The 27,795-nt window shown below is 39.3% G+C and overlaps 1 protein-coding gene across 1 annotated transcript; it reads left to right on the forward strand.

Moving 5' to 3' along the window:
- Positions 1-24,887: 24,887 nt before the first annotated feature.
- On the forward strand, positions 24,888-27,225 carry LOC146314047 (thrombomodulin-like). Its single transcript, XM_084737873.1, has one exon. It carries the CDS (start codon positions 25,011-25,013, stop codon positions 26,604-26,606), a length of 1,596 nt encoding a protein of 531 aa, XP_084593999.1. The 5' UTR covers positions 24,888-25,010; the 3' UTR covers positions 26,607-27,225.
- The last annotated feature ends 570 nt before the right edge of the window (positions 27,226-27,795 follow it).

A 27,795-nucleotide genomic window follows, 5' to 3' on the forward strand; every position in this document is an offset into this window, starting at 1 on the left:
GGTGCTTATAGTCACCCCTACAGAGGATGACCCACGGAGAATCATTATCCAACTCTGCAATTCCCTTTTTAGCATCTTTCAGCTCTTTGTTTTGTTTTTACTGCATTCAACTTGGTTTTGGTCACAGCAGGCAGCTGTTTCCACTCTGAAAAGCCTGAAAGCCCACCGTACACTTCCTGCCCTGCATCAAGCAGCAGACAGACTAAAGAGCCAAGTAATTCCCTCAGGAGTTAGTGGAGACCAAAACAGAGCTTAAAGAGAGTGAATATTGAACTCAAATTCATTTGGTGGCCAGAAACTTTACTCCAAATGAATGTTCCACTGTCTCTCCTGGATTTTAAAGCTGCTACAAGGAGTGTTAACTGGTTAAGAAACAGTTTCAATTAAATATTGATGACTCGATATGACCTATGCAAGCAAATGAGACCATTTGCAAGAAGATTCGATATTTCTAGCAGCTACTGGATTGGATTCTCCTTGAAATCAGAAGTCTGTGCATTTTCCCAGGTAAAGTTACAGTGAGAGTTGTGTAAGCCAGTTAAAATGAAAGATTGTGTTTAGATCATTTTATTTCTGACATCAAATTTTGTGGTTATTACCATGGATACACTACTGCTTTTGTCCATGATAATATGAAAGCGCTTTATAGTAGCTTTAAATAAGAAAGTATTTCCTAGCATGTTAGCTGTCGCATCTTGTTGCAACATGTAACCAAGTGGCCAAAAATGTCAATGTTTGAAAACTCATCCAGCTTCTAAAAGAGCTCATAGCATTAAATAATCTAAATCTGCAGAATACGTAGAACAGAAACACAAAAGACTCTTTTTGTGAAGTTAAATCCGGCATCATAGCAGTTCATAAATGAGTATTAGCAGCAAGGCCGCTGCCTCAGGGTGATACTGGAAGCTGGAGCCTCTTTCCAGATGTGAGTCGTGCTGAGTGGAAAAACATGGGCTGAGAATTCACTGCTGCTTCACCAGAGAGAAACTCCACAGTGCCACAATTATTTAGTAGCCAAAAACATTTGGATCAGCCATTGTTCGTCATCAAGTTAAATCTCTGCTGAAAAAAGAGAAGGTATCTGAAAGGATGACTTCACACACCATCCTTTATTTTTGCATGAGTTCTCGTCTCTTTCAGGGACAGGGATAAGCATAATCCCCCTCTGAAGAGTCTGCTCATATTCTCAGCAGCGGCATGTGACAACATTTCCACCCTCCAGCTAAAAAGTAGCCCTGCACAATATCACTTAATTATCAAATCTTTGTCTTTTCGCTCAAACAATGGTTATCTCAGCCTCTTCTCGCTCACGATCACATCGTGCCACTTCCAACATGACATCAACATGCTCCTCTAGTGATATCAGTCGGTTTACTTCACGCTGCAGCGCCAAAGCCAAAGCCGTTACACAACATTTCCATTTCATTTTGCCCCCTCAATGTTATTGCCACCAGCTTTCAACTCAGAAGAATGTTTGTGTAAGAGCACGCCCATTTTATCAGCTTTTAACACAAACTGTGCCATAATAAAAGAATGCAAACTTTTTAGTCAGGTTGTCTCACATCCTAATTATTATTGTTCCTTGTTTTGTTTTGTTTTTTTCACATATGTTTTTTTTTTTAAGTTCATGCTGCATAGATGATTTGTTTGTGCACATTTTAATGCATTTTAATCAGTGTTCTACTTCCAATATGTATACATATATCTTTTTGACAAATATCATACTTTTTAAAATAAATATATATATATTTAACTAGTTATTGTGTGCAGAGCAATCTCTGATATTTCAAAATGCACAGTATTGCTCTCTGATTGACAGTGAATGATTTAAAAATTATGACACGATCAGTTTTTTAGTTATTTACAGAGGCCCTTTCACGCCAGTATGCAATGTAAACTCCATTAAAATTTCAAAATTTTCACCATTGCACACTGATCTATCTATCTATCTATCTATCTATCTATCTATCTATCTATCTATCTATCTACAGCAGGCAAGCACATGGAAGACAAAATCACATCACAAAATAGTGACAGTCAATAAAAACATGCAAACAAACAGCAACAGGGACATGTAGAAAGGTGAGGACTTAAATGAAGTGCGCACACATTATTGGTTAAGTCAGTGGTTGCAAGTGTTTCCTTCCATCATTATACGCCTGTTTAAAATGTATAACAGAGGTTATTGTTCTAATATAATATGGTATCTCATTCCAGAGTTTGGCGTACGTGTGAAAAAATGATCTCTGACCATAGCTATTTTTATAAGCTGGGATAAGTGTATGGAAGACCGATCTAGTGATGCGTTCAGGTCTTATGTTGTGTCTTGGAACTAGATCAGTGAGTGTTGGAGACGCGTCATTGTTTTGAATCTGATGATAAAATTTAATAGCTTGATTATTTGTGTAGTTCTGAAAACTTGTGGCATTAAAATGTGAAAGTGCAGTGCAGTGGTGAGTCCAGGGGGGAAAGTTGCCATGGATTTTATAAGCTCTGTTGTACAGTTGTCCTATTGGTTCCTTTGTGGTGAGGGACCAGATAGGGAGACAGTAAGATACTGTTGAGAGAATTACTGCATGTACGTACATGTCAGAAACATTATCAGTGACATATGGTCTGTTCATAGTTTGGTCATAGTTTAAATCTCACTGCATGTTTTCTGGGTAATGAAGTCCATCAACCCTCATGGAAGTTCAAACTGCATGTTTATAATATTTTAAATCGTATCATAATTGTGAAATGTTAATCATTTTCAAGCACAGCATTCACACGCACTTTATTTGCACCTTTTCTAGTTTGCTTTCTAACTTCTAAATTCCTCTAAGAAGAAGAACTTGGATGTGAAGAATTCAGTGTCAGAACATATTTTCTGGGTAATGAAGTCCTTCAAACCTGATAGACATTCAAACTATTATGAGTCTCATGTGTAAATGAGATTCTGTAGCCTGAATGAGAATCTGTGAACAAACTTTAAAACTATTTAAAATATTGGTACTTTTGCAGTAAGATGATCTGCTGCTCTGTTTCATATGAAGATTGTTGTGGTTTAGATCAGTGTGGAGGAACAGTGATGCTCCTGCTCTCATAGTGACATGACGTCTTTGTGAGTCAGACTCGTGGTTCTCTGCTGTCAGACACATTTTGCGTAAATGATCTGCAGCAGCGTTTCTCATCTTTCTTATAAAACCCAAACTTATTCCACGTTGTGAAAGTTTGATGGTGTGACACGGTACAATGTCACTTCTGTCGCTGTTTTCAGCACCATCTGTTTTGAGTAAATGAAGAGGAGACACAGGAGAGGGAGGGGGAGCGCTTGTTTTGTGTCATCACGGCAGCAGGCGTCCAGCGAGAGCGGTGCAGGCCCAGGCGGGAAGACAGAGAAAACGGAGGAAAGTTACAGTGTTAGTTAGCTGATACCAAAACTGAAACATATGCGCGTCCTAATGAGGTGTATCGATACGCTGCATCGATTTGTTCCTGATTCATGTTCAGTTTTTTACCAAAACAGACCATCTGAACCGATGCACTTATATCTTACACAATAAGATTCGATACAACCAATAAATTCCAAGAAATAGGGCATTACAAAAACCTTTTGCATCTTCCAGCTTTCAGCAGAAACTCTGCATGTTGCAAGCAGATATGACTGCAATTCCAACTTAGAGGAGTGCAGTGGGAGATGGGAAAGGGGAGTATTCAAGAGATATCTTCTGAGATTTCTTTTTGAGACTGGAATGTGTCTCAATAATCATACGCATTCTTTTTATTCCTTACAGTCAGTTCATTTTATTTGATTTTGAATGAAAATGTCTTGTCACGCTTGAATGAAAAAAGAAAATATTTTCACTGCATGGAATATTCTCAGTAGCAGCAGCTGAGTTACCAACTTCCCTTCATACTCACTGTCTGTAGTCAAACCAACATGAGCACATAAATGCTCAGACAGCCTTTTTCTGATTGGAAACTGAAGCCATTATATAAGTCAAATATCTCACCAAAGCCGCCAGACTCCTTTGACAAAATCAGTCATGTTATCTTGCAGAACACTGGAGTTGTTGGCCTGTAGGTGGCTTGAAATTAACCAAAGTCACACGTTAACAGAAACAAACTAATAGACCAAGGCAGCGATAGACCAGGAACTCCCATGTTCTGAAAGATAAAATTACTGATTTTGCCAATGGAGTCTGGTTGGTTTGGAGAGAGGAGATATTTGGCTCATTTAGCAACAGTTTCCTGTTGGAAAGGGCTGTCAGCAGCAAAGTAAAGTAGTAAAATATTCAAAATATAGCGTACACTTAAATTGCATTGAATTTAACATTTTTTTAGGTAGCTAAAATACATTTTGCCACCATGCCTGTCCACAGCAGTACATTGCTTAGCTTCCAATTGGAGACTTGCTGATGACCACTTCAAAAAATATGAATTATCCCTTTAATATTTCCAGAAACAGACTAACACTCATCAACGCAGAACTGGCAAGCTGGGAGGAAACGGTCTCCAAACAGGGACTGTTTTGGCATTGCAGGTTACTTCCTCGCTGCTCGTATTTGTTTCAGATTCACACCATGAACAAAGAATATTACAAAACCAGACTGAGGAAGAAGTGCAGCCTTCCCAGTAAGTGTGCTCTGGTCACAGCATTAGGGGGGAGGTTGTTTTACAAGGGGGGTTTAAGGGGAAATCCAGGTCAGACTCACAAAGTTGTCGTGTGTAAGCGAGGACTGATGGGAATCGCCGCCCCTTTAATTTCTACCAAATTAGCGAATACTCCTAACATGGAACTCGGAACAATCTCTGAAAGGAACTAATTTCTTTTCAGGTTACTGTTTTGCAAATTTGACAGGTGTGTCATTTCCCATTAATTTCCAATTAATTTACTTGTCCTGCTTTACTTCCCACACATGTGGGAATGAATCACACAAGCCCCTTTGTGAACATGAACTCTGGATGCTTTTCAGCCATGGAAAATACAGCAATTCCTTGGTAGATTAGCTCAACACCAACCATCTCGACCACACACACGGAGACACACACTCTGACTTCCAGACAGCTGACCCACTGTCAGTAATCTACCACAATATCAAAGCCAGTGATTCTCAGTCAAGTTCCTTTATACTGGATTCAATATGTCTTTGCATGCACTGTATATATACACAATAACCGTGGGACTGAACACTAAAAGGTGAATGGTTACACAACTGTAGGAAGAGTCGGTTTATTTTTAAAGGGGGCAGGGTAGAAAACACTTCCTCTGAAGTAAAGGACTGTTTGAATTCTACAGTTCAGTAACTTACAGCTTGAAGACAAGTTGTTTTTCTGCAAGGTGGACTGTCCAAAAATGTTGTACTCATCAAATACATTATTCAGGTTTCTCGCTGGTACAAATTTTAGCTGGATTTCCACAGAATTAGCAAAAAAAGAAGGCAAATCAATTAGTTTTTTCATCCTTTTTTTCCTTCTGTATTGGGTTGTTGGAACTGAAGTGAGCTGCTGGGTGTCCTTGGACTGAGAGAGTCATTGAAGGTACATTTGTAACTCGCCATTGCAGTTGGGGGGTTCCACCGAAAAAAATTCTGAGGACAGAAACTCCGACGTTTTGAAGCTAAATTCTCCTTTTCCTTTACACAGACTTAAAAGTACAATTTAGTGCACTGTTTAGCTGTAATATGAAAATGATCACAACAAGGCAGTTTCCAACGGACTCTTAACTGTCAAACTAGACTTTACTGATCAAAAATGAATCGAGATTCTGTTACTGCATTCCGTTTTTCTCCCTAAAATGTTTCATATGTTTCCAGAAACATACATATAACATATATATAACATATATTCTGTTTAGTTGTAAGAAACTTTGTCACTAGACAGGCCACCATTATTTCCTGATGAGCAGACAAGCCAAAACCAAGCACTGCCCAAGCTTGTGACGCCCATTATGCCAAACCTAAGGCTTCAGAACAGTAGTCCACAAACCAGTGGGTGACGTTAAGGTAGGTTTACACTGTGTGAGTCCAAAAAAATGGTTTAAATAACTTGGTTAAATGGTGGATTTGTTTAAAAAATCATCCGGCTCTTTGATTGCTCGTATTGCCCTTGTAAAACGTAACAATAGAAGTACACAATTCAAAAATAGGATACAGATTTGGGATTTTTTTTTTCCCCTTCAAAACTTTGGCTCTGTAACACTCCTGATTTGCAGACTTCCACTCTCATGCTTTGATTGTAATGTTACTGCTGCCAGCAGCATGAAAACAATCGGCTAGTCAAATGTTATCATGTGTCTGTTTTGACTTCTGTCTTCCTGTGTGTAGAACAAAACGTGTTTAAAGAGCTGGAAAATAAATGTGTTTGTGCATGTGCACCAGTGCATGTAGTACACAGAAAATGGAAATAGCGGGACCAGTATAAAAGGAAAATTGAGTGTGTGTGTGTGTGTGTGTGTATGAGAGAGAGAGAGTGAGAAAGACTGGTCCTTACAACCCTTACAAGGGTCCAGGGTGTTTGTTCTTGTTTCGGGGGTAACAGGAAGTTCAGAATATTTCTGTCAGTGTGCCAACACTGCCTCCTCAGGGGGGCAGTCTTATTTATTGCAGAAGCAGAGGGAACAGAAGAGGGTTGTTCCTGTCCGTCCCCTCCATGGGTCCATCTGTCACTGGGCAGCAGCATTCCAGGTGGAACTGGGAAGAGTGGGGAGGAAAGCTGAGGGGAAACACTGGTGTTTCTGGGCTTTGTAAAGAGGCACTGGGGAGGCTGAGTGTGTGGCACTGCAAACACAATGAGGTGGATTTTCCTTCAATCAATCTGTCAAGATCAGCATTTATGGGAATCTATACAAGGAGCACAGAGCTACTGTCTTTTTTTTTTTTTTCAGTTTAATTGCTTTTACTTTTCAGCAGAGAAACAGACTTTAAACTTCGCGTCAAGGTACTTCAGTGGTCTGTACATTTCTAAGACTATTTTCTTGTAAAATTCATAATTACTTGTACTCTTTTGCTAAAGTTGTGTGATTGTCAGAGGCCCTGAAGGCATGTGAGAAGTTAAAAAAACTGATCATGTGGTCATTTTCAAAGTCTAAATCTAAATGGTCTCTCCTGTGCTTATGACAGGTGAAAAAAAGGTTTTACCAGGATAATTTTCAAAGTTTTTCTTTTTCATCTGTGAAAACAGGTGGAAAAAGGTTTTGGCAGGTGAAAAAAAAAGCGTCAGGATCAAGAGTTTGTTGTTGTGATACTCATTTCAGCAACAAGAGCCTGAAATGCACCCATACAATAAATACTGGAAAAGCTTATGGGTCTGAAAAGTGAAGCTGCCTGAATTCTTTCTAATGGCCAGCAGGGGGCGACTCCACTGGCTGCAAAAAGAAGTTAGATTGTATGGAGTCTTATGAGAAAATGACACACTTTTCACTTGATTTATGACCTCAGTAAATGGTTTAATGGTCTCAATCGCTAGTTTCAAATCTTAAATACAGCATGATCTTCATTTTGTAAATTATTGTCCCATTTAGAGAAAACTTGGTGATAACGCAAGTCTACCCTCTTATTTCCACGGCACTCAGACCAATTCACAGCCATTCTAGACAATGCTTGCGTTTCCACCAGAAGTGCTGTGGTGCGTTTCAGGCGCATCCCAGAAACAGCTTCGCACTCCACTCTGTGGAGAACACACAGCAAGTCTATTTTTGACAGATGGCATGTCAATTAACACAGAGCAGGCACGGAAAAGGCAGGAGAAGGCAGGGAGAATCTGGTTTAGTTTCATAATAAAAGACCCTGTGCAGACTCACAATCATAAAGACAGACAGAAAATAAACAATTTAACTACGTAGCCTGCTTATCCATGGTAGAAGCACAAAGAGCAAGAAAAGACTTAATCAACAAACTCAGAGCTGCTAAACATAATCAGACGGGCAAAATGCTCCGCTGCTGAAATGCTGATGGTGGAACTTGCAGTCACTCATATGACAGAACAAAAATGTGCCGGACATGCAACATTACAAAGCTACATCTGGTGGAAATCCTAAGTAAGGCGTTACTACTGTGTGATTGACAAGCCATTCTCAGTGAGTCTGTCCAGTGCAAACTCATAATACATGTGCAAACTAGACAGTGCTGATCAAATACAGATCAACATTCTGCAGGTGCTGCATTTCCTGTTTCTTACTTAAAAAGTCCTGGGGGGGGGGGTCTTTTTTCATCTGGTTACTTGTCTTGTTATGTTGTTTACAGCATTTTTATCTAGTTACACCTTTTACATTGCTTTTGTCTTCTTTTAGTCTTGTTACATCTTTTATGCTGATTTCATCTTGTTACATCTCATTACATCTGTACATGGTTTTTGTTTGTTATATATTTTACAGATTTTTGTCTTGTTTTGTCTTTTACATAATTTTCGTCCCGTTACATATTTTGTGTTACGTATTTTTTTTTTTGCCTTGAAACATCTTTTACATTGTTTTTGTCATTATATCTTACATGTGTAATATGGATGGATACACCAAGGAATCATCATTTCATTGTGTTATTGTCCGTCCGTTTATGTTGAAATCAGTCTTGATGTGTTGAAGTGATACAAAATAAAAATAATCAATAATTGTGGTCAGTTGTGGTGTAGAACACAGATATTTGTGTTAAAATGTGAAGAATAAAAGTAAAAAGTCAGAAAAATTACTCCATGAGAAATATACTTAGGTGTAGTATGCTCTGGTGACAGCATTAGGGGGGAGTATTGAGCACAAATAAGAGAGTACTAAGTATTTGTACTTAGTTACTTCACACCTGTGGCTCTACTATGTAGAGGCATACATTTTTGTAATTTCCTCTTTCCAAAATTACAGAGGCTTTATCCCCCCAAAAAACTAAAACTGAACAAAAAATAGGTGTGACAGCAATGTTATGAAAAAATAGGCCTATTTTTTAAATGCTTATAGGAGCAACTCAGCTGAAGATCATAAAGCTTTATAATGAGTGCTGGCATGCATCTGTCATCACATGAGAACAGTGAGAATTTCACTTGTTCCTATGTTGCACAGAACATGTTATGCAGCATGTTCAGTCACCTTCTTACTTTGCTCCTTTTTGCCATAAAACACAATGGCAGGAAATGGAGTGAACAGTGACTTGCCAATAAATCTACGTTGTGTCTGAACTCGCCCCTCCACTGTTTTCAGAACCGCAACTGAAAACAGACAATAAACCACGACGTCTCGCTGTGATTTCCTGCTGCACAGAGGTGATGATGGGACTGGGTTAGGAGCTCTTTGAGAGAGCACATTCTTCCGTCCAGCTTGTCCTCTGTCGCTTTAAAAACTGAGAATAATCTGGCTTTATGTGAGACAAGGCCCACTCAGTTCAAAAGATTCCAGCAATTAACTGTGGCATGAAGAGAGAGAACAGCAGAGGATGATGAACAACAGAGAACTGAGCAGTATGAGTCATTAACATCCACCATTATTTGCCTATTCTTCTTGTAATTTCCAAATACATAGGGCCTGTAAAGTACATGCAAAGTACTTTGTGACAGCTTCATTAAGCATTATGTTTTGACATTGACACTATTAAAATACTTAATTACAAGTCAAAAACACTCAAGTATTATCATCAAAATGCAATTAAAATATCAAAAGTACACATTATGCAACAAGTGCTTATTTGATGGTGTTTTATTGTATTTATTATATATACAATTTTATATATGAATGAATTCCACAAAGTGAACTAGAAAACACTATTTAAATGCTCTGACCTGAAACAGAACAGAATAGGGCAGTTTCCAAATTATAGTAATTAAAAATTGCATTTTAGATAATAAATGAAGTGGCGGTTGGAATATTTTCACACCACTGGTAGATTTAGGGAGCTTTTGCATCAGGGACCTGAGCCCAGATCTGGAAACACTGGACCTTAAAGTCCAGCTTGTTTGATTAGTGTGGACACTGTGCATCATATCGGAGCACCGTTCTTTGATCCGTGCCTGGGTCCACTTGTAAAGGTGGTCTCAAGTACAGTTCATGTTTGCATCAGGTGTGAAAACTTATCGAGCCAAAACAAGGAAGTGGACTGTAATTGGAATCTTGCCACTGGCAGACTTTTTGAACACCATAGCAGAAGTTGGGGGAGACCAAAAACAGAGCTAAAAGAGAGTGAATATTAGACTTACATTCATCAAGTGGACAGAAACTCCACTCACATGGTGAAAGTAGTGGAGCAATTAGCAGCTAATTGGGACCAAATTGTTTTTTCTCCTCTTTTTTCTGTTAATGCTGCATGTGATTGATCAAGATGTGTGGTGGCGTCTGTGTCCACGTTGAGCAGAAGGGGGAGGGGAGGGGTAACAGACACACACAGCGCAGTGAGCACACAAACAGGAGGGAGGGAGACAAGAGAGAGAGAGAGAGAGAGAGAGAGAGAGAACACGTGCTACAGACAGAGACAACATGCTGGGAAGGTGAGAAAATAGGCCCATTCGACATGAACTGCACCTTGCCTGGAAAGTAGACGAGATCAGGCGGCTGCAGGAGGTGGAGATGAAAATCTGCAGTCATGTCAGACAGTTTTCAACAGACTGAAAGAGCAGAGGAAGACACACTAACATCCTGTTAGATCACCTGTAGGTTACCTGTAGTCTGCAGATCATACTCATAGCTGAAGAAATAAAGCAGGATCTTGATCGCTGATTGAAGTTAAAATAGAAGAGATGCCCCTTTTGTTACATGTAACATTTGTTCTTTTATCTGCCTTGTAAAGCACTTTGTTACTGTTATTCTGATAAATCATATAAATAACCTTTTTTATTATCAGACACAAAATATCTGCTTGTTGACAAAAACTTCATTGCACAACAGCAGACTGATATATCCAGCATCAAATATTACAATTACACAGAAAATCAGTATTTTATACAATATGTGGTGTTTGTTGTCAAAATTAAGAGCCAATCAGAGCCTGTCAGCTCATCGATCAGGTGACAGCCAGGCGCTGTGACGTGTACATGACGTCAGAGCAAGTCAGGATCAAGCCAGACACAAATCTAACCGGCATGTAGAAAGGAGCTAGTTGAGGTGGTTCAGACATCTAGTAAGGATGCCACCTGGTCGCCTCCCTAGGGACAGTGGTGGACAAAGTACTCAACCCCAGTACTTGAGTCAGAGTATAGATATTCCTGGTCAAATATTACTTAACTACAAGTGAAAGTTGCTCAGTCAACATTTTACTTGAGTTAAAGTACTAGAGTACTTGGTTTTAAAAATACTTTAGTATTCAAAAGTACAAATTACAAAGTACATTTTCTAATATCAATACATGCTGTATTGTTTTCATGATGCATTTACAGAAGCTTGTAACTCTCTGAAACCATCTAATGATGCACTGACCTGCTTGTAGAACCACTCTGCTACACAAAGCCTATAGAAACACCTATAAAAACTTCAGCATAGAAATACAATCAAAACCAAAAAGGACAGCTGTTGTCATTTTCTGATGTAACTGCATTAAAATCACATCATAAAAGCAGATTGAAGCTAACTGTAAGGAGTTCTCCAAGTCTGTTAAATAACTGAGATTTCTTTCTGTCTTCAGAGGCAGTATATATACATGAATTATGTGGTATTTTTCACCCCAATAAAAACAAACAAACTTTAAAAGCTACCTGGAATAATGAATAATTATAATAACATCTTGAGATTTAATTTTGTCTTTCTCCTGCTGTCACCATTACCACTTTTTGTTTGAATGAAAGAGGGAGAGCTTGCTTTTTCTTGTTACAGAGAGCACCTGGACATATTTCTGCTTTTTACATCAGTCCCATTTGAGAGGAGCTACTGTGATTGGTTTCCTTCTGTGAGGAACACAGCATGTGACCAATTACATTTTAGAAAAGACAAAACACCAACAGCTGACTTCAAAGCTCAGTCAAAAAGTCACAACAACCTTCCTAGAAATGTAGTGGAGTCTAAAGTACAATATTTGTCTTTGAAATGTAGTGGAGTGAAAGTCAGAAGTTTCCAAAAGAACAAATACTCAAGTAAAGTACAGATAGTCAAGTAAATGTACTTCATTACTGTCCATCACTGCCTAGGGAGGTGTTCCAGGCACGTCCAGCTGAGAGGAGGCCACAGGACAGACCAAGGACCAGGTGGAGGGATTATATCTCCGCCCTGGCCAGTGAACATCTCAGGATCTCCCAGTCAGAGCTGGCTAATGTAGCCAGGGAAATGGAGGTCTGGGGTCACCTGCTGGAACTGTTACCTCCACGACCTGATTTCAGATAAGCAGTTGAAGATGGATGGAAAACTGTGTGAGAAAACAGCATTATAATGAGGGACTGCAGTGCTGCAGAGATGACCTGGCCTAAAAATGTTGTTCTCCATATGAATGAAAACATGTCTGTTTGGTACAGACCTCAAAAACTATCACATCATCACGATTAAAAAAAAAAAAACAGTGAAAATAAAAATTGTAATGCAAAACTGATCATTTCCATTAATTATATCACATATCGCAATGTCAGGCAAAATAATCACAATATGACTTTTTCACCGAATCATGCAGAGTTTAGGCAACTAATTGATCGAGGTTAGAGAAATATTGCTGTGATGGTTTTAAAAAAGAAATCTAAGTCACGGTTGCAAACACGTTTTTGAATCACGTATCATGTGACTTATTACAAACCTGAGGTTGGTTAATAAACCTTTATACTGGGAAAACCCAGCTAGATATTTTCATGCAATAACTTCCTGTGTTCAGTTCAAATGTTTTTCATAATCTCTGGAACCAGGAATTTTATCCTTGATTGGTTTTGTTTCACCATGTTCTTTATCTGTCAATGCAGTAATATTCTCATTTTGATGATTAGTAGATATCATACTGATATTTTCTTGACGAACATAAATACAGTTTGAGTTTATAATTGTTTCCCTCTTTTGTCTCTTTGTGGTTCATGTTCCAAACAGAGTGGATCAGGAGTGAAAACAAAGATGTTTAAGATGACAAAGTTGTAATATATTTTGCTTGTTTAACCTGAAGACTTGTGATATCAGCGAGGGGAGCCCCGAGGGGGCATTTCCTGCCATTGACAGAGCTGATCTGCCTTCTCCCCTGCTCCTTGTGCCTCAACACAGGACATGATTTACACACCCAATATCTGTGTGTCCCACATGGTGAAACAATATCCTCACAGCGAGTTCCTCGCAGGTCAGCGAGGGTCGGAGAGGGAAAGCAAGAGCAGAATTTCGAAACCATGACAAGCGATTGACAAATGGCCAAAATATTTCTGACAGGATTCTGATTCATATTATGTTGATAACATCACGTTGAGGGTGTTGGTATGACTACATCACATTTCTGTTACCTAGAAGAGAGACCAGTTTGATGAATTCAAAGTTTACTTGATGTACAGATGAAAAACACAAGTAGTATTCAAGTATATTTTATAGTTTATTTTTACACGCATATTTCTGAAATATCAGTATTGGTAACTTTGGTAACACTTTCACAGTAGCATGAGCTGACAAATTCTCCTATGTCACAATAATATTAATCATAAACCAGTGACCATGACAGCAGGAAGCTCGCCCTTGGATCTCACCACTGAAGTTAAAGGGTATTGACAGATCTTTGCAAACTGGGCCATCAGTCATGTCACTGGATGTGGATATTGGTAGGGACATGCCTCTACCGTCCATACCCACTTCTACACCCTTGATTTCAGTGTTGAGCTCACAGCTCCAAAGAGGCCAACAAAGTCAGTTATCACAGGTTTTAAAAACACACTACTGTATCCAGCTACAGCATGACTCAACATTACACTGATAAGGTCTTGTACCTTTGACTGATAAGTTTGCTCATATGTTATTCTGTGCTACAGTAACAACACTATGAGCAAGCTTCTATCTTTTAAACAAGGACATTAATCTTTCGACTCCACTCTCCAGAAAAAAAAAAAAAAGAAACATCTGTATTGGCAACCTTTAATCTCATTGTAGATCACAGTTCTGATGAAGATGGAATTATAAAGCCTAAAGAAATGGTGGAAATGGAAGTCCTGGACAAAGCTGAAAATGATCCAAACCAGGAGTCAGCTTATTCTGAGAAACGGTCATAAATGGGACCCTGCTGAAATTGTGAACCATGTTCAATTGAAAGAATAATCATTTGTCACTGGTATAAATGAGAGATCGTCTGCCGTTGGTATTATTCTGTGATATGAGTGTCCTGTGGTGTCTTTGGAAAACAGCCCAGCCTAAAAAGATTTATGGGGATATCTGAGCAGAATACAGCAGAAATGGAATATAGTATTCAGAATTATGTTTTCATTAGTGTACAATCACCCAAAAATAAGAAATGTAGTAATTTCATTACTTTGGAATTACTTTGTCATATCTCCAGAGGGCCTGCGTTCTTTTCCATGTTTCTACAGTAGCCTAGAACAGACAAATCAGACACTGGTTGTAGATGCAACCTTTTTGCGTTTTGGACAAGTTTCGCACCCAACATAAGTTCCCTTATGCACTTGGAAGGGGAGGGTGAGATAAGGTGTTTGCAATCTGCACACTCACAGCTGGAGACCACTAAATCCTACACACTGATCCTTTAACTAATGTCAACATAATGTTAAAATCTTACACTTTGGTCTTTTTTGTGAATTCTTTGAACTTTGGACTATACGGGTCAGTGATGATCACTCATAACGAAAAATATATCAAGCTTTCATCTAAAGGAGACCTCTAAATGTCACCATAAAATGAATCAGTATAAATTTGCAATAACTCATTAGCCAACAGTATTACTCTCACAGTATGTTGTGACATTTTTGCAGTTGAGAAATTGCATCTTAATACTGTGACTTTCTCATCAATTATGCCATCAAATTACTATGATGGAGCATTATACTTTTATAGTATAAACAAAAATAGTAAATAAAGTCAGCAGCTGCACCTAGTATCTGAAATAATACTATAAATATTCTATACTACTACTAATATACTACAATGATACTAGAAATAATACAACAAAATACTTTGATTTAACATTTTCTCTGTTAATGTATTACAAAAGCGTAACATTAAAGCATCTTACACACTGACTTTGCATTTTAAGGTAAACTACTGCAGAACAGCCTGAGCTTTTATGAGAATCATCATCAACTCATACTTGAGGTTGACACACAACTTAATGTTACCTGTTACATGTGCACAGGCAGTTAATGGAGTGGGAGTGGGGTTGCAATGGTATGAGATTAAATAAAATACCATGGTATCACAGTATACAGAATTACACAAGTATTAATAGTTACAATGGCCCTTAAACGTACAATATGCAAGTTCTGCCGCTCTCTCTCACATTAAAACAATAACAAAAGATGCAGTGTGATGATGTTGTGAAGTGCTGTGGGATTATGGGAATTGTTATCTTCGCTTTTAATCCCCACCACAGCTGATGAAAATCTATCTGACCAGGTAAGAGTTTCATTCATGTAGCGCTCAGTCACATGCGTGGACTGCCTCCCTCACTCTTTCATGTGTCAGGTTTCTGGGAGGTTAAAGCAACAAGCAACTAACTAACAATGGCTGGCAGGAAACACACCATTACGATGAATAAATTAAGATTTTTGTCTGCGTTTTCACATTGTTGGAAACATTTTGGATGATGTCAGTACAAAACTCAAAATATGCAGTGGTGGACAGCAATGAAGTACATTTACTTGAGTACTCTACTTAAGTACATTTTTTGAGTATCTGTACTTTACTTGAGTATTTGTTCTTTTGGAAATGTATTACTTTCACTTCACTACATTTCAAAGATAAATATTGTACTTTTGACTCCACTACATTTCTAGGAAGGTTGTTGTTACTTTTCGACTGAGCTTTGAAGTCAGCTGTTGCTGTTTTTTCTTTTCTAAAATGCAATTGGTCACATGCTGTGTTCCTCACAGAAAGAACCCAATCACAGTAGCTCCTCTCAAATGGGACTGATGTAAAAGCAGAAATACGTCCAGGCGCACTAACAACAAGCAAACTCTCCGTCTTTCATTCAAACAAAAAGCAGTAATGGTGACGGCAGGAGAAAGACTAAACTAAATCTCAAGATATTATTATAATTTAGTAATTATTCCAAGTAGCTTTTAAAGTTGGATTGTTTTTATCTATCTTTATCTATCTATCCTTTTTGGTTTTGATTGTATTTCTATACTGAAGTTTTCATAGTTGTTTCTATAGACTTTGTGTAGCAGAGTGGTTCTACAAGCATCAGTGCATCATTAGATGGTTTCAGAGTTACAAGCTTCTGTAAATGCATCATGAAAACAATACAGTGTGTATTGATATTAGAAAATGTACTTTGTAATTTGTACTTTTGAATACTTAAGTATTTTTAAAAAACATGTACTTTTGAATACTTAAGTATTTTTAAAAGCAAGAACTCTAGTACTTTAACTCAAGTAAAACTTTGACTGAGCAACTTTCACTTGTAGTTGAGTAATATTTGACCAGGAGTATCTATACTTTGACTCAAGTACTTGGGTTGAGTACTTTGTCCACCACTGAAAATATGTAACATACGTCTAGAATTCTAGACATTTCAATGTGGAAATGTTAAAAGGCCTAACTTTATAGTGATGGAAACAGAAGGGTTTATTCTAATTTTACAAAATATTACATCTTGACAGACATGAAACTTGATATATATGTATATTTTTTAAATAACACGAACACGTTAATTCAATATCATGGAGAAACAAATGGACATGGTATAATGACAACCATCAATTTTCATATCATTGTACAGGTACAGTGATACCAGTAGCAGTGGGATTATGGCTTAGAGCTTTGTTCATAAAGACACATGACCAGAAATGAGGGGAATGAAGTAGAACTAGTATTTATAAAATGACTAAAACCTCAAATAAACTATGAACAAAAATATGCCATTTCGTAGCTGTAATGTTTTTCAGGAAACTGATAAGATGTACTTGTACCATGTCTCAGAATGTCTGTTCAATGTGTGTGTGTGTTTACATTAAGACCAACCACTCCCTGGACGGGGTGTGGGGCATAGGAAGGGTCATCAGGGTGGTCATGTGCTCCATGTGTGCCCACTATTGTCACCCATGACGTGGTAGCAGAGCTGAGTCAATTCTCTAGGGTGTGGGTGTCACAGAGTGCCAGCGATAAACGAAAGTGTCGTGCCTCTGTGTGTGCGCTTGTGTGTGTGTCTGTGTGAGGCCACGGGGAAATTAACCTCCACTCTTCTTTCCTTTTATCCACATCCAGGACATGGAAACACCTCCCTTTTCCTCCCCGGCCAGCGACAGCTCTCTCACACTCTTGTAGTCCTTGGCCGTACCTTGATGTCGTTGGTAACTGCCACGAAATTGACACTGAAAATCAACATTGGGTTAGAGGTTAGCAAAACACTATTCATGCTAGTAAAATCCAACAGGATCTGTGCTATTGAGAAGGAGAACCAGGTGAAATCACACAAAGAGGAGTATTAGCGGTAGAAACATTTCATCAGGTACAAAGGTTCAAAGAGTTTGAGTTGAATCTCAGAAAGCAAAAGAAACATTTCCTGAAGTTAAAGTAACATTCACTGTCAACGGAGGAGGAAAAAGAGGAGGCAAACAGGCCTAAAATGACATAGCATGCTGCTAACAGGGAAAAATGAAATTTGGATGCAGTGTCAAAGATGTCTGTGTGTTGTGCTGCAGAAGTTTATCTACTGAAGTTCGGATGCTAAGCAGCTAGCCTGTCTAGTAATACCACTAAAGCTGGTTCCCCACTGCCACTCTGATGCCTGACCCCCCTCTCGCTCCTTTCTGCTTTAATCTGGTATTGTTCTTTCCACGTCAGCGTGCGCGCAAGGGTTCACATGGCGTAAATTTCATTATCAGAGGGTGTATGTGCGGTGGCTCGTGTTCCCAGCCATTTGTTTTTTTATTCTGTCTTCGCACTGATCATTATATTTTATTTTATAAACACATTTTATTCTATTACTGTATGTTTTATCTTACTATTATTGCTTTGTCCTTTATTACTAAACGGGTGTACTTTTAAATAACTCTGTACAAGCACCAATACCTATATGTGGGTACTGGGTAACAAGATGGAATAAGGGGGTAACAATTTGGGATTTTAAAAAGAAATTATACTGTAGGTATTTCTTAATTACTGGCACTGATTCTATTATTACAGGGTAAGTATGATTGTTAATTGAGACTCTTCCTCTTGTTACATGTAGTTACACAGTAATTACAGGACATGCAGGCCGTAATCTTAAGCATCACCAATCATACTTAGCCTGTAATAACAGAATCAGTATCCAGTAGTTAAAAAATATCTACAGCATAATTTCTCTGTAAAATCCTGAATTGTTACCCCCTTATTCAATCTTGTTAGAGAGCACCTATATGATGTATTGGTAGGCACCGTGCTGGTGCAGCTTTAATTTTTAATTACGCAGTACATTGTGGGCTGTAATCTAAATCATTTCCTTATTTTGTTATTTAACTTATTCCTTTTCTATGGAGCTTCCCAGCAAAGGTTTTTCAGACAACTGTACCATTGTGATGATACACATCTTAAATACTTGAATATTGTTGTTTCCACGTGGACTCGTTTGTGGGCCACGATGCTGATCTACTGCGCCTGTGTAGAACACTTCCTCCAAGTGGACACCAGAAACTACTATACACAGACCTGATAGGCGTCTTTGGGGTCCACAGCTGTCCGTGATGACATCCATTCGGAACTATAATTGAGTTCTTGCACCTCTCCTGTCCCTGCCTGGTGTCTTAATAGCTTCCTGGGGCAGAGTCAGAATCAGAGTCAGAGCAGTAGTGACAAATCGTCATAGCGTGGCAAGTTGCGATGGAGCTTCCCCCATTTTGGCCTCTGCAGTTCTCCACCCCTACAAAGGTCAGTGCTGTTCAGATGGCTTGGTGTTGATTAACTGCACATTCTCAGGTCAAAGATCACCAAAGCGGAACTCAAAAATATTTCAAAATTTACTTGCTTGTGTGAGCAAATAAATTAATCACTGCAATTCTAATGAAATGAATTAGAATCGAAATACCACTTCCTGCTTTTTCTGCCACCCTCTGTCTCTCTCTGTGTTGCCAAAGCCAAAAGAAAAATCCACATTTGGGCAAAGTGAGTGTTCCAGCCTCCAGTCACACTATTCTTTTGACCTGTGTAACCATTAATCACCGCTGAAGGAGACAAATTTTGTCAACCGGCTTTGTATTTGTAAGAAGATATTGGAGTTTTCCTAGTTACTTCAACACACTTTTTTATGATTAGCATTTTATGGCAGTTCCACATTGACTGACCTCAAGCTGTGGTGGTTTGAGAAATGGAGGAAGTGGAAGACTAAAGGGTTAACTAAGGTCAGGACTGTTTAAAACACCAAGGTCACCAAGGCAGACCTATCCCTTTAAATAATGACAGAAGAAGACAGTATTGAAAAAATTCAAACTAGCAGTCAACTAAGTCTGAAGAGTGATGATGTTATTACATTCCACTGAAAGAATTGTAATTCCTCACTGGCATCGGTTTATGCTTGAATATTGTGTAAGAGGTTAAACTTTAGACTTGGCAGAGCAACTCTGTGACAAATGTTTATGCAAGTCACTTAATTTAATAAGACATGATTTAATAAGACGCGGAGGTTGTGTACACAAACTACTGTTTGCACATGAATTATTATGCTATCATGATTTAGTTCTGGAAAGGATGTAAACATGACACAAAATATTTGAGGGGGTTTAACATGCAGCTGCATTTAATAGAAGTAATATGTTTCCTTATGTTAAAGCACAGGCTGCATGTGTGTGTGTCTGCATGGTGAGTGGGTTCTGTGAGCAATAATGAATGTGTCACTGACTTTTTGATGTGACAATCGCATGATGGGCAGATTTTTTGTGCAGGATCGATACATCAGTTCTCGCTAGTGACTCATTTGGTATAGATTTCTTAAAAAATAAATAAAAATCAATATTAATGTTACATACGTACAAAATGTGGGTGGTTGCATCACTTTCAAATGCTTAAATACTTGGCCCGTGTCACGTCACACCCATGACACATGAGAACAGAGGACACAGCTGCGTAGTTACACACTTCTGCGTAGTTTAATACAGAATGACCGAGAGGAAACGTAACATACACTGGTGCTGCTTTTCACCTGTTTGTGAAAAAAGAGTGCCACACAGCAGCAACACTAGTAATGTCTTCAAACATTTAAAAACAACACAAACTAAAATAAAATTTCTGTTAAACAGATAACATTCACACTCATTAGCACCAACATCTTTATGTAATTGTGTTCATATTTGGTTTTGTAATAAAGTTGTTATTAATAGCCATTAAGTGTCATGTGATTGACCTTTTTTTTAAAAAAAATAAAAATCTGCCATTTTTAAAAAAAATTATGGTAAGACTTTATTTGTGTGTCAGACTGTCTTTACATTGTCATAACCATACCATGGCATCTGTCACAAGGAGGAAAATGAACATGTACATGTGTATATGTAAATATATGTGTACAGTGAACATTATATAAATGGCCAGGGACAACAGATGAAAATTTGCAGTATTCTTTATCTGGTACAATATATATATATATTGAAACAATATATATATATATTGTACACTGTCCTGTTTTAAATAAACCAATAAATGAAATTAAATGAGGATTCTTTATAACCAATTAGGACTATTGTCATCAATAGTCATTCAATCAGTTAGTTTAATGCAAAGTTGACATTGTTTGAGAAGTCTTTGTTATGGCAACTTGACATTAACCAAAGTAAACATAGTTATGACAACTTGACATTATGAAACTGTTTAGCTTTATGTTTTAACATTACATATGTGGTTGGTTTTGACACTGGCTATCATGAGAGCATTATAAATGTGTCATGAATGTTTTCCTTGCGCTCAAGTGGACATTTTGGACATAAAGATGCCATTAAGTTTTATTACAGTTTTATTAAAGTGGCACTATTAGGACTTGTCATAAAGATGTCATTAAATGTTATAAGGCCAGTTTAACAATGTAGCTATGTTAGGTAGTTAGGTGGGTTAGCTGTGGAGCTAGCTACCTAATTAGCTGACTCTGCCCCAGGTTGCTGGGAGCCAAACCCAGCAGGAAACCAATGTATCTGTGTCTTATCACATTAAAACATTCATTCCTACTGCATACACTGCATACTGCAATGGGTCTGTACCTTCTTTTTACTGCTCTTTACCAACAGGATAAAGAAAATGTCGTTGGGTGTATATCTTTCACAGGCAGCAGGAAACTAGCACGGCCTTTAAAGGTTAGTCAAGGCAAAGCTGCTTTAACAAGGTTAAAGAGAAGTACGGAGAAATGTCACAAATATTGAGTTAAAAACAACACACAGAGGATGTTGTTAGTGGCACTGACACCAAACCTTGTTGAAGTGACTGTATCATGTGGTGTTCCTGTGAAAACACAGTAAAAGTGATTACTGGAAAGGGAAGACTTTGATTTATTCGAAACAAAACAGTCTTCAGGCATGTCTTCAATGTTCCCCTGGGTATAATCAGTGTGGGCATTAAAGATAGATATCAGAGAAAATATTTACTGAGACCCAACTGGTCTGGTTTTTGTCGCCAAGCTGACATCTTGTTGCGATTACAAGCAAGTGTTTGTCACTGTATTAAATTGAATCCACGCCACCCGCTGCTAGGCATCCACGCAGACATTATAATCTTAAAATTAATGGTTCACTAGTCAAATAAAAACACTGAACTGATTATTTTGTTTCTACAGCATGAACAAAAGATTCCCTTCCCTGTACGCCTCACTACATCCCCTCCACCCCATTCCATCCCACCACACCTCTTTCATGACGGAAAATCAGGACGCACTGAAATGGCATCAAGCCTACCACTTCTGTGAATTGTGGGTAGTTCCTCACCACAGTCCTGCAAATAAAAGTTCTAACTAGAGCCATAAAGGGTTCTTCAATTTGTCCCCATAGAACCATTTTTGGTTCCTGTTAAAAGTTCCATTTGGAAGAGAGTTTTTACCAAGAACCCAATACAAAGAGTTATACCTGGAACCATCTGTGAAAGGTTTCAGAAACCTATATGAGAGGTCCTACAGAGAACCCCTCTATGGTGTAATGGTTCCATCCAGAACCCTCTTTGGAGGTTCTATCCAGAACGGTTCCACCATCGAAGAGTGCTAACAAAAACACAACAATGCACCAAGAGGGTTCTACTGAGAACCGGTTTTTATTGCAACAGTTTTATCTGGTATGCACTCAGGGGGTTCCACTGAGAACCTTTCATATTCCAAGGTTTTTATCTAGAAAACAGTTAGGGGCTCTACAGAGAACCCGTTCATGTTATGCTACAAAGAATCCCTGATGAATTCTTCCAGGTTTGAACAATCCTGGAAGAACTCTTGCTTCCAAAAAGGGTGCTTTGGATGAAAAGGGTGCTTAATGCAACTCTTAGTGTTACATAGAATCCTTTCTTCAAAAAGGGGTTCTTCAAATGCAAATGGTTCTAGTTGAATCTAAGCTCTTCAGAAAAAAAAAGACTTTTAAAACTATTATTTCTAAAATAAAATATTTCATAAATGTCCCTTGTTTAAGTCAGTTTGCAGGCCTCTGAATACAAATTTGGTTACAGCTGATGCTATTTTAAATAATAATTTCCTTATGACTCTTTATTCTACTGAATAGGAACATATGGTTCATCTCTTATTACATCCACTGAGTCACTCTGTGTCAGTTTGGGAGGGAATCAATCGGTTGTGATCACATTCCTTCAAATCTACTCAAAGAAAACCCCACCTGGAAATGAAGCAGCTCAAGGAATGAGTATGTAGTTTGCATAGTGAAGTTCTTGTCACGTTTTGTTTCGGCACCCTGTGGCTGTGGGAAGTGTGTCCAGCCCTTTTATTCTTACTTCCTCTCCAAACATCCAGTCACTTTCCTCCCCTGAGGAAACCCCTTCCTCCTCTATCAGCCCCACTAATCTGAGAGAAGACATTGAATAGTATGATTGATTTAGATTGACCATAACTTAGACAATTGTGTCTACCTCTGTAGTTATTATTGTGCCTCAAGGAAGTCTGTCCACCTTCCAAATCCATGAGTCAGTGTATCTCCTGGAAGGAGGGCGTTTTTCAGGTTTCTATTATTAAGTGGGGCTAGTTCTTTAATTCTGCTGTAACTGTATCACACAGTGATTTGTTCATAGTAATCAAAAAAATGACACGTTGGCATTCACATTCTTGACCTATAGCAAGTAAAGCAATCTAAAAATGCTGAAATTAAACTTTCAAATTCAAAATGTCCTTTAAAGGTAAGAAATGTAAGAATTAAAGTTTAAAAAAAATCAAAAACTAACTGAAATTTTCATGAGAATCTGAAGAAATAACAGTTTTGACGTTATGCAAAAGACGTCTTTGACCTGTTTTGCGGAGATATCTACTAAAGTTAGCATGCTAACCAGCTAGCCATGGCCCTTCCTGTCTTGTCACACCATGTTGTACCCCATAGTAGAGCCCAGTCTGCCCCCAGTCCAACGACTCTGAAGTGGTTTTCTCGCAGGGTTAGGCTCCTAGCATCCCAGGGCTGACGTTGCTCGGGCCTCCAGAGATGGGTGCTGATGAATACCTGGCCTCCCTCTTGCTTCTCTGCCACTCAACGCCTCTCCTACCCCTGCCTGAGCCTGCCATGTCAGTGCCACTCTGAATCACCTCAGTACAGTATTCCTTGCCATCAGCATGGCCTCTGCCGATCTCGGAGGCTGTCCGGTCACCCAGCTCTGGTTCTGGTGCCCAATCCTGCAGCGCCACACCCCACCAGCATTCCCTGCTGCTGATATTTTTGGTGAGTTGCAGTTTTGTAGATTTAAGCTGTAGAGATGTATGCCTTCTCTGCAATATAATGGCACTGAATGACACAAGCCCTCTGTTGCTCTAAGCACCAAAAAATACATTTTAAAAATTCAAAACGACTGTCTTTTTCCAAAAATCATGACTCAGTTGCTCAAGATGTGAGCAGCTTAATGCAGGAACTACTTTCTTTCTGCAGCAGAATCTACTGTAACTTTTTAGAACCTACTTAACTTATATAGGAACTACATAACCTATGTAGGAATTACATTTTTTCTATTAGAAAGAACATAGTTCCTACATGAAACTGCTCACAACAAGGTCTGTGTATTATCTTGAGTAACAAGGGGCAATTGTTTGGTACCATTGGTACTTTACTACTCTAGAGCAACACAGGACTTATGCCATCTAGTCCCATTATATTTGAGAGAAGGCAGACATCTCTACAACTATCACTACCAAAACTATCTAGAGGGATAAACAGCACTACAGGCCAGGGGGGGAAATATGCATTTTTGATCTGGGGGTGAAGTGTCCCTTTAAAAGTTTAAATCTGAAATATTTCATCTCAAAGGGTGACAGAGTATTTTAGACCAAATAGTTTGTTTAATTTAGGCAGACTAATAACTGTATCTTAAGGACATACAAAAACATATATGCATATATGTGTGTATAAGTTTTCCAAGAGCTGGATTTTTTGTCTACTTCCCATGAGTCTTTAACAGCAATATCATCTAAATTGAGAATGGGAAGAGTCCCTCACGGGGGAGGATTATGGGATTTTGTTCATTCTCCTCTTATTAAAAGGTTCATGGACTCGTGCGCTCGTGTGTGTGCGCTCTTCCTGAGTGTGTGTGTAGGAGGGGTGTGTGTGTGTGTGTGTGTGTGTGTGTGTGTGTGTGTGTGTGTGTGTGTGTGTGTGTTTTGATGGGCCAGTCTCTTTGCGATAAGCATTTTTGCACAGCGAGGGGGGGTTGAGCAATGCAGACCGGGGCTTAGACCACGGGCCAGAACGGAACTTCCTTCCTCGCCTGGTCGGTTTGCTGCTTTTATAAATGGGGACTATGTTCAGCTTCCAGTCGCTGTATCAGCTTCGGATCGTCGAGTATCACCATCGGTAGCTTTTCTAACGTCGACACCATGACTCTTACAACAAACGCACTTCTGATTTTCACGGTTTTCCTCTGCGGGCTGCGGGAAACTGTCCTCTCTCAGCACGGACATTGCGTCGGAAATCAGTGTTTTGCGCTTTTCCAGAAGTCCCAGGACTTTCCCGGCGCACAGAAAAGCTGCAAGGACGCATATGGACAGTTATTCGTGTTCGACTCGAGAAAACTAGAGACGATGTGGAAGATTCTACCCAGCGGGCTGAGCGGCAGTTTCTGGCTGGAGCAGCACGGCACCGGCACAACAGAGAAGAAATCGACAGGTCTCCAAAACTGCTCCTCCATCTCCGTGTCGAAACACGGGGACTTCAAGGCGGTGTGGGAACCGTGCCATGATCAGCTGAACGGCTTTTTGTGCCAGTATACCATCGAGAAGCCCTGCAGTGGTTTGCAGGCAGGCAGGGACGTACAGGTGAACTACACCGCGCCAGCTATGGGCTTCGAGGTGAAAGCGTCCGAGACGTTTCCACAAGGAACCATCGCTGTGGCGGAAAAGCCTGGCGCTGAGTATCCGGAGTCGAAGCACATTTGTTTCGACAGCAGTTGGATGAAATCCCCGTGGAGCTGCGAGGTGTTTCAAGGCGGCTGTGAGCACAGCTGCAGCTCTGAAACCACACTCACCTGCGACTGTCCCGCGGGGCAATCCCTCCATCCCAACAAAATCACCTGCGCCACAGATCCGTGCGCCAAATGCGCGCAGGAGTGCCAACAGGAGGGTGACGCACACGTGTGCAAGTGCAGGAAAGGCTACAGGCTGGCGCAGGACGGGAGGAGCTGCGAGGACGTGAATGAGTGTAAGGAGGGGACCCCATGCACAGGTGAGCAGCTGGAGTGTAACAACACCGAGGGCAATTACACGTGCACTTGTAAAGATAACTTACTTTTAGAGGAAGGAGTGTGTGTGAACGTTAGCATCTGTCAAAAGTGTGAGCACATGTTGTGTAACAAAATCAGAGGGGTTTATCAGTGTTCGTGCAGGCCAGGCTACAATGTGTCAGCCACAGATCCAACCAAGTGTGATCTGGACTGTGCAGAGAGGGACTGCCCTGCCAGATGCATCCCAAACACTGGCATCAAGAAGGTGGACATGATGCAGTGTTTCTGCCCCGATGGCTACATTAAAGACATCATCAACAATACAACCATCTGCACCGACATTGACGAGTGTGAGCTTGAACACCCATGTAATCACAAGTGTGAGAATTTATTCGGTGACTACAGATGTTCATGTCACAAGGGGTTCACGCTGATCAACAAGAACAAGTGCATAGAGGACAAGACTGGATCGGGCATGACTCCTCCAAACCCCACTCCGGCTGGCGTCCGCCCAGCCACAGTGCCCTCTTACATCAAGACGGGCAGTGTCCTGGGCATCACCATGTTCCTGATGCTGTGCATGGTACTGCTGTTCTGCCTGGTCCATAACACGGCCAAACGTTGCGGCAAGTTTGAGCTCTCCTCCCTCAAACATCAAAGTATTGATATTTTCTACCTGCAGCAGGTGACCACTGAAACATATAAGAAGTTATCCTCTGACAAGCCTTCTAAAAACGATTCACAGATATTTTAATTGCACCTGAGAGGAAGTATGCTACATTTTGACCTCCTTCTCATGTCACATTGCGCTGTTTTCTGCCCCTGGTGATGTCAAATGTACAACATGGGACTTTTTCAGTTACTTTTAAGTGTTTATGGGAAACATCTTTTAAAGCTGCAAGCCAACACACACTGTAGTCATAGCAAACATTATAGTAGTGAATGTTCATAAAATGAAGATATAGGATTTGAAGAGACAGTTCAAACCAAAATCAAAAATATGTATTTTATCTCTTACCTGTAGTGCTATTCATCCATCTCGATAGTTTTGGTTTGGGTTGCCGAGTCCTGGAGATACCAGCCATAGAGCTGTCTGCCTGTTTTGAAATAAACCAGAATTAGATGGCACTCGGTTTGTAGTTCTTAAATCTCCAAAATATATTTGAAAAACTCAACTGCAATCTCTCTTTCCAGAAATCATGACCTGGTTACTCAAGATAATCCACAGACCTTGTTTTGGACACTTTCATACAAGAATTTTGGGGTATTTTTCTATGATAGAATCTACCGGAATTACTTCTGCTGTAGAAACTCGCAGTTCAGTTTTTCAAATGTATTTTTTGACGCTTTGAGTGCCTCAAGCCACGTGCCAACTAGTTAGCACTACAGGCCAGAGCAAAGAAATTTCTTTTTTTATTATTTTTGGGGTGAACTGTCCCTTTAATCCTTTCTGAATACATCATAGATTTATATGGAAATGTTGATTTTGTGCCTTACAGTTATCGACCTTGCTGCAGACATAGAAAACTTGTTTTCCTTCTCAATTAGGCCAATTTCTGGAGTTATATACATTAAAAGATGCTGTTACACTGAAAAAAGTCTAGCAGTAATGGTACTAAAAATTTACAATTATTAACAGTTATTTCCATCGTCTGGCATTTATTTTCACAATTAATTGTTCAGTCTATAAAATTACAAAAAGTGACAAGCCCAAATTGACTTTTTCAGATTGCTTCTTTTGGCCAACCAAGAGTCCAAAACCTAAAAAATCCTTTCAACTAAGCAACGAAACCAGCAAATTTTGCTTGAAAAATGACTCTGAGGTAATTAATTGATAATCACAACAGGTAGTAATTTATATTCTTTACACTGACTAATCGCTGCAGCTCTAATGATCACTTGGGTGACAAATCCAGCAATATTTCTTTTTGTCAGCGTCATTT

The sequence above is a fragment of the Lutjanus erythropterus genome, chromosome 15 (assembly GCF_056507025.1).
Source record: "Lutjanus erythropterus isolate fLutEry1 chromosome 15, fLutEry1.hap2, whole genome shotgun sequence".
NCBI lineage: Eukaryota > Metazoa > Chordata > Actinopteri > Lutjaniformes > Lutjanidae > Lutjanus > Lutjanus erythropterus.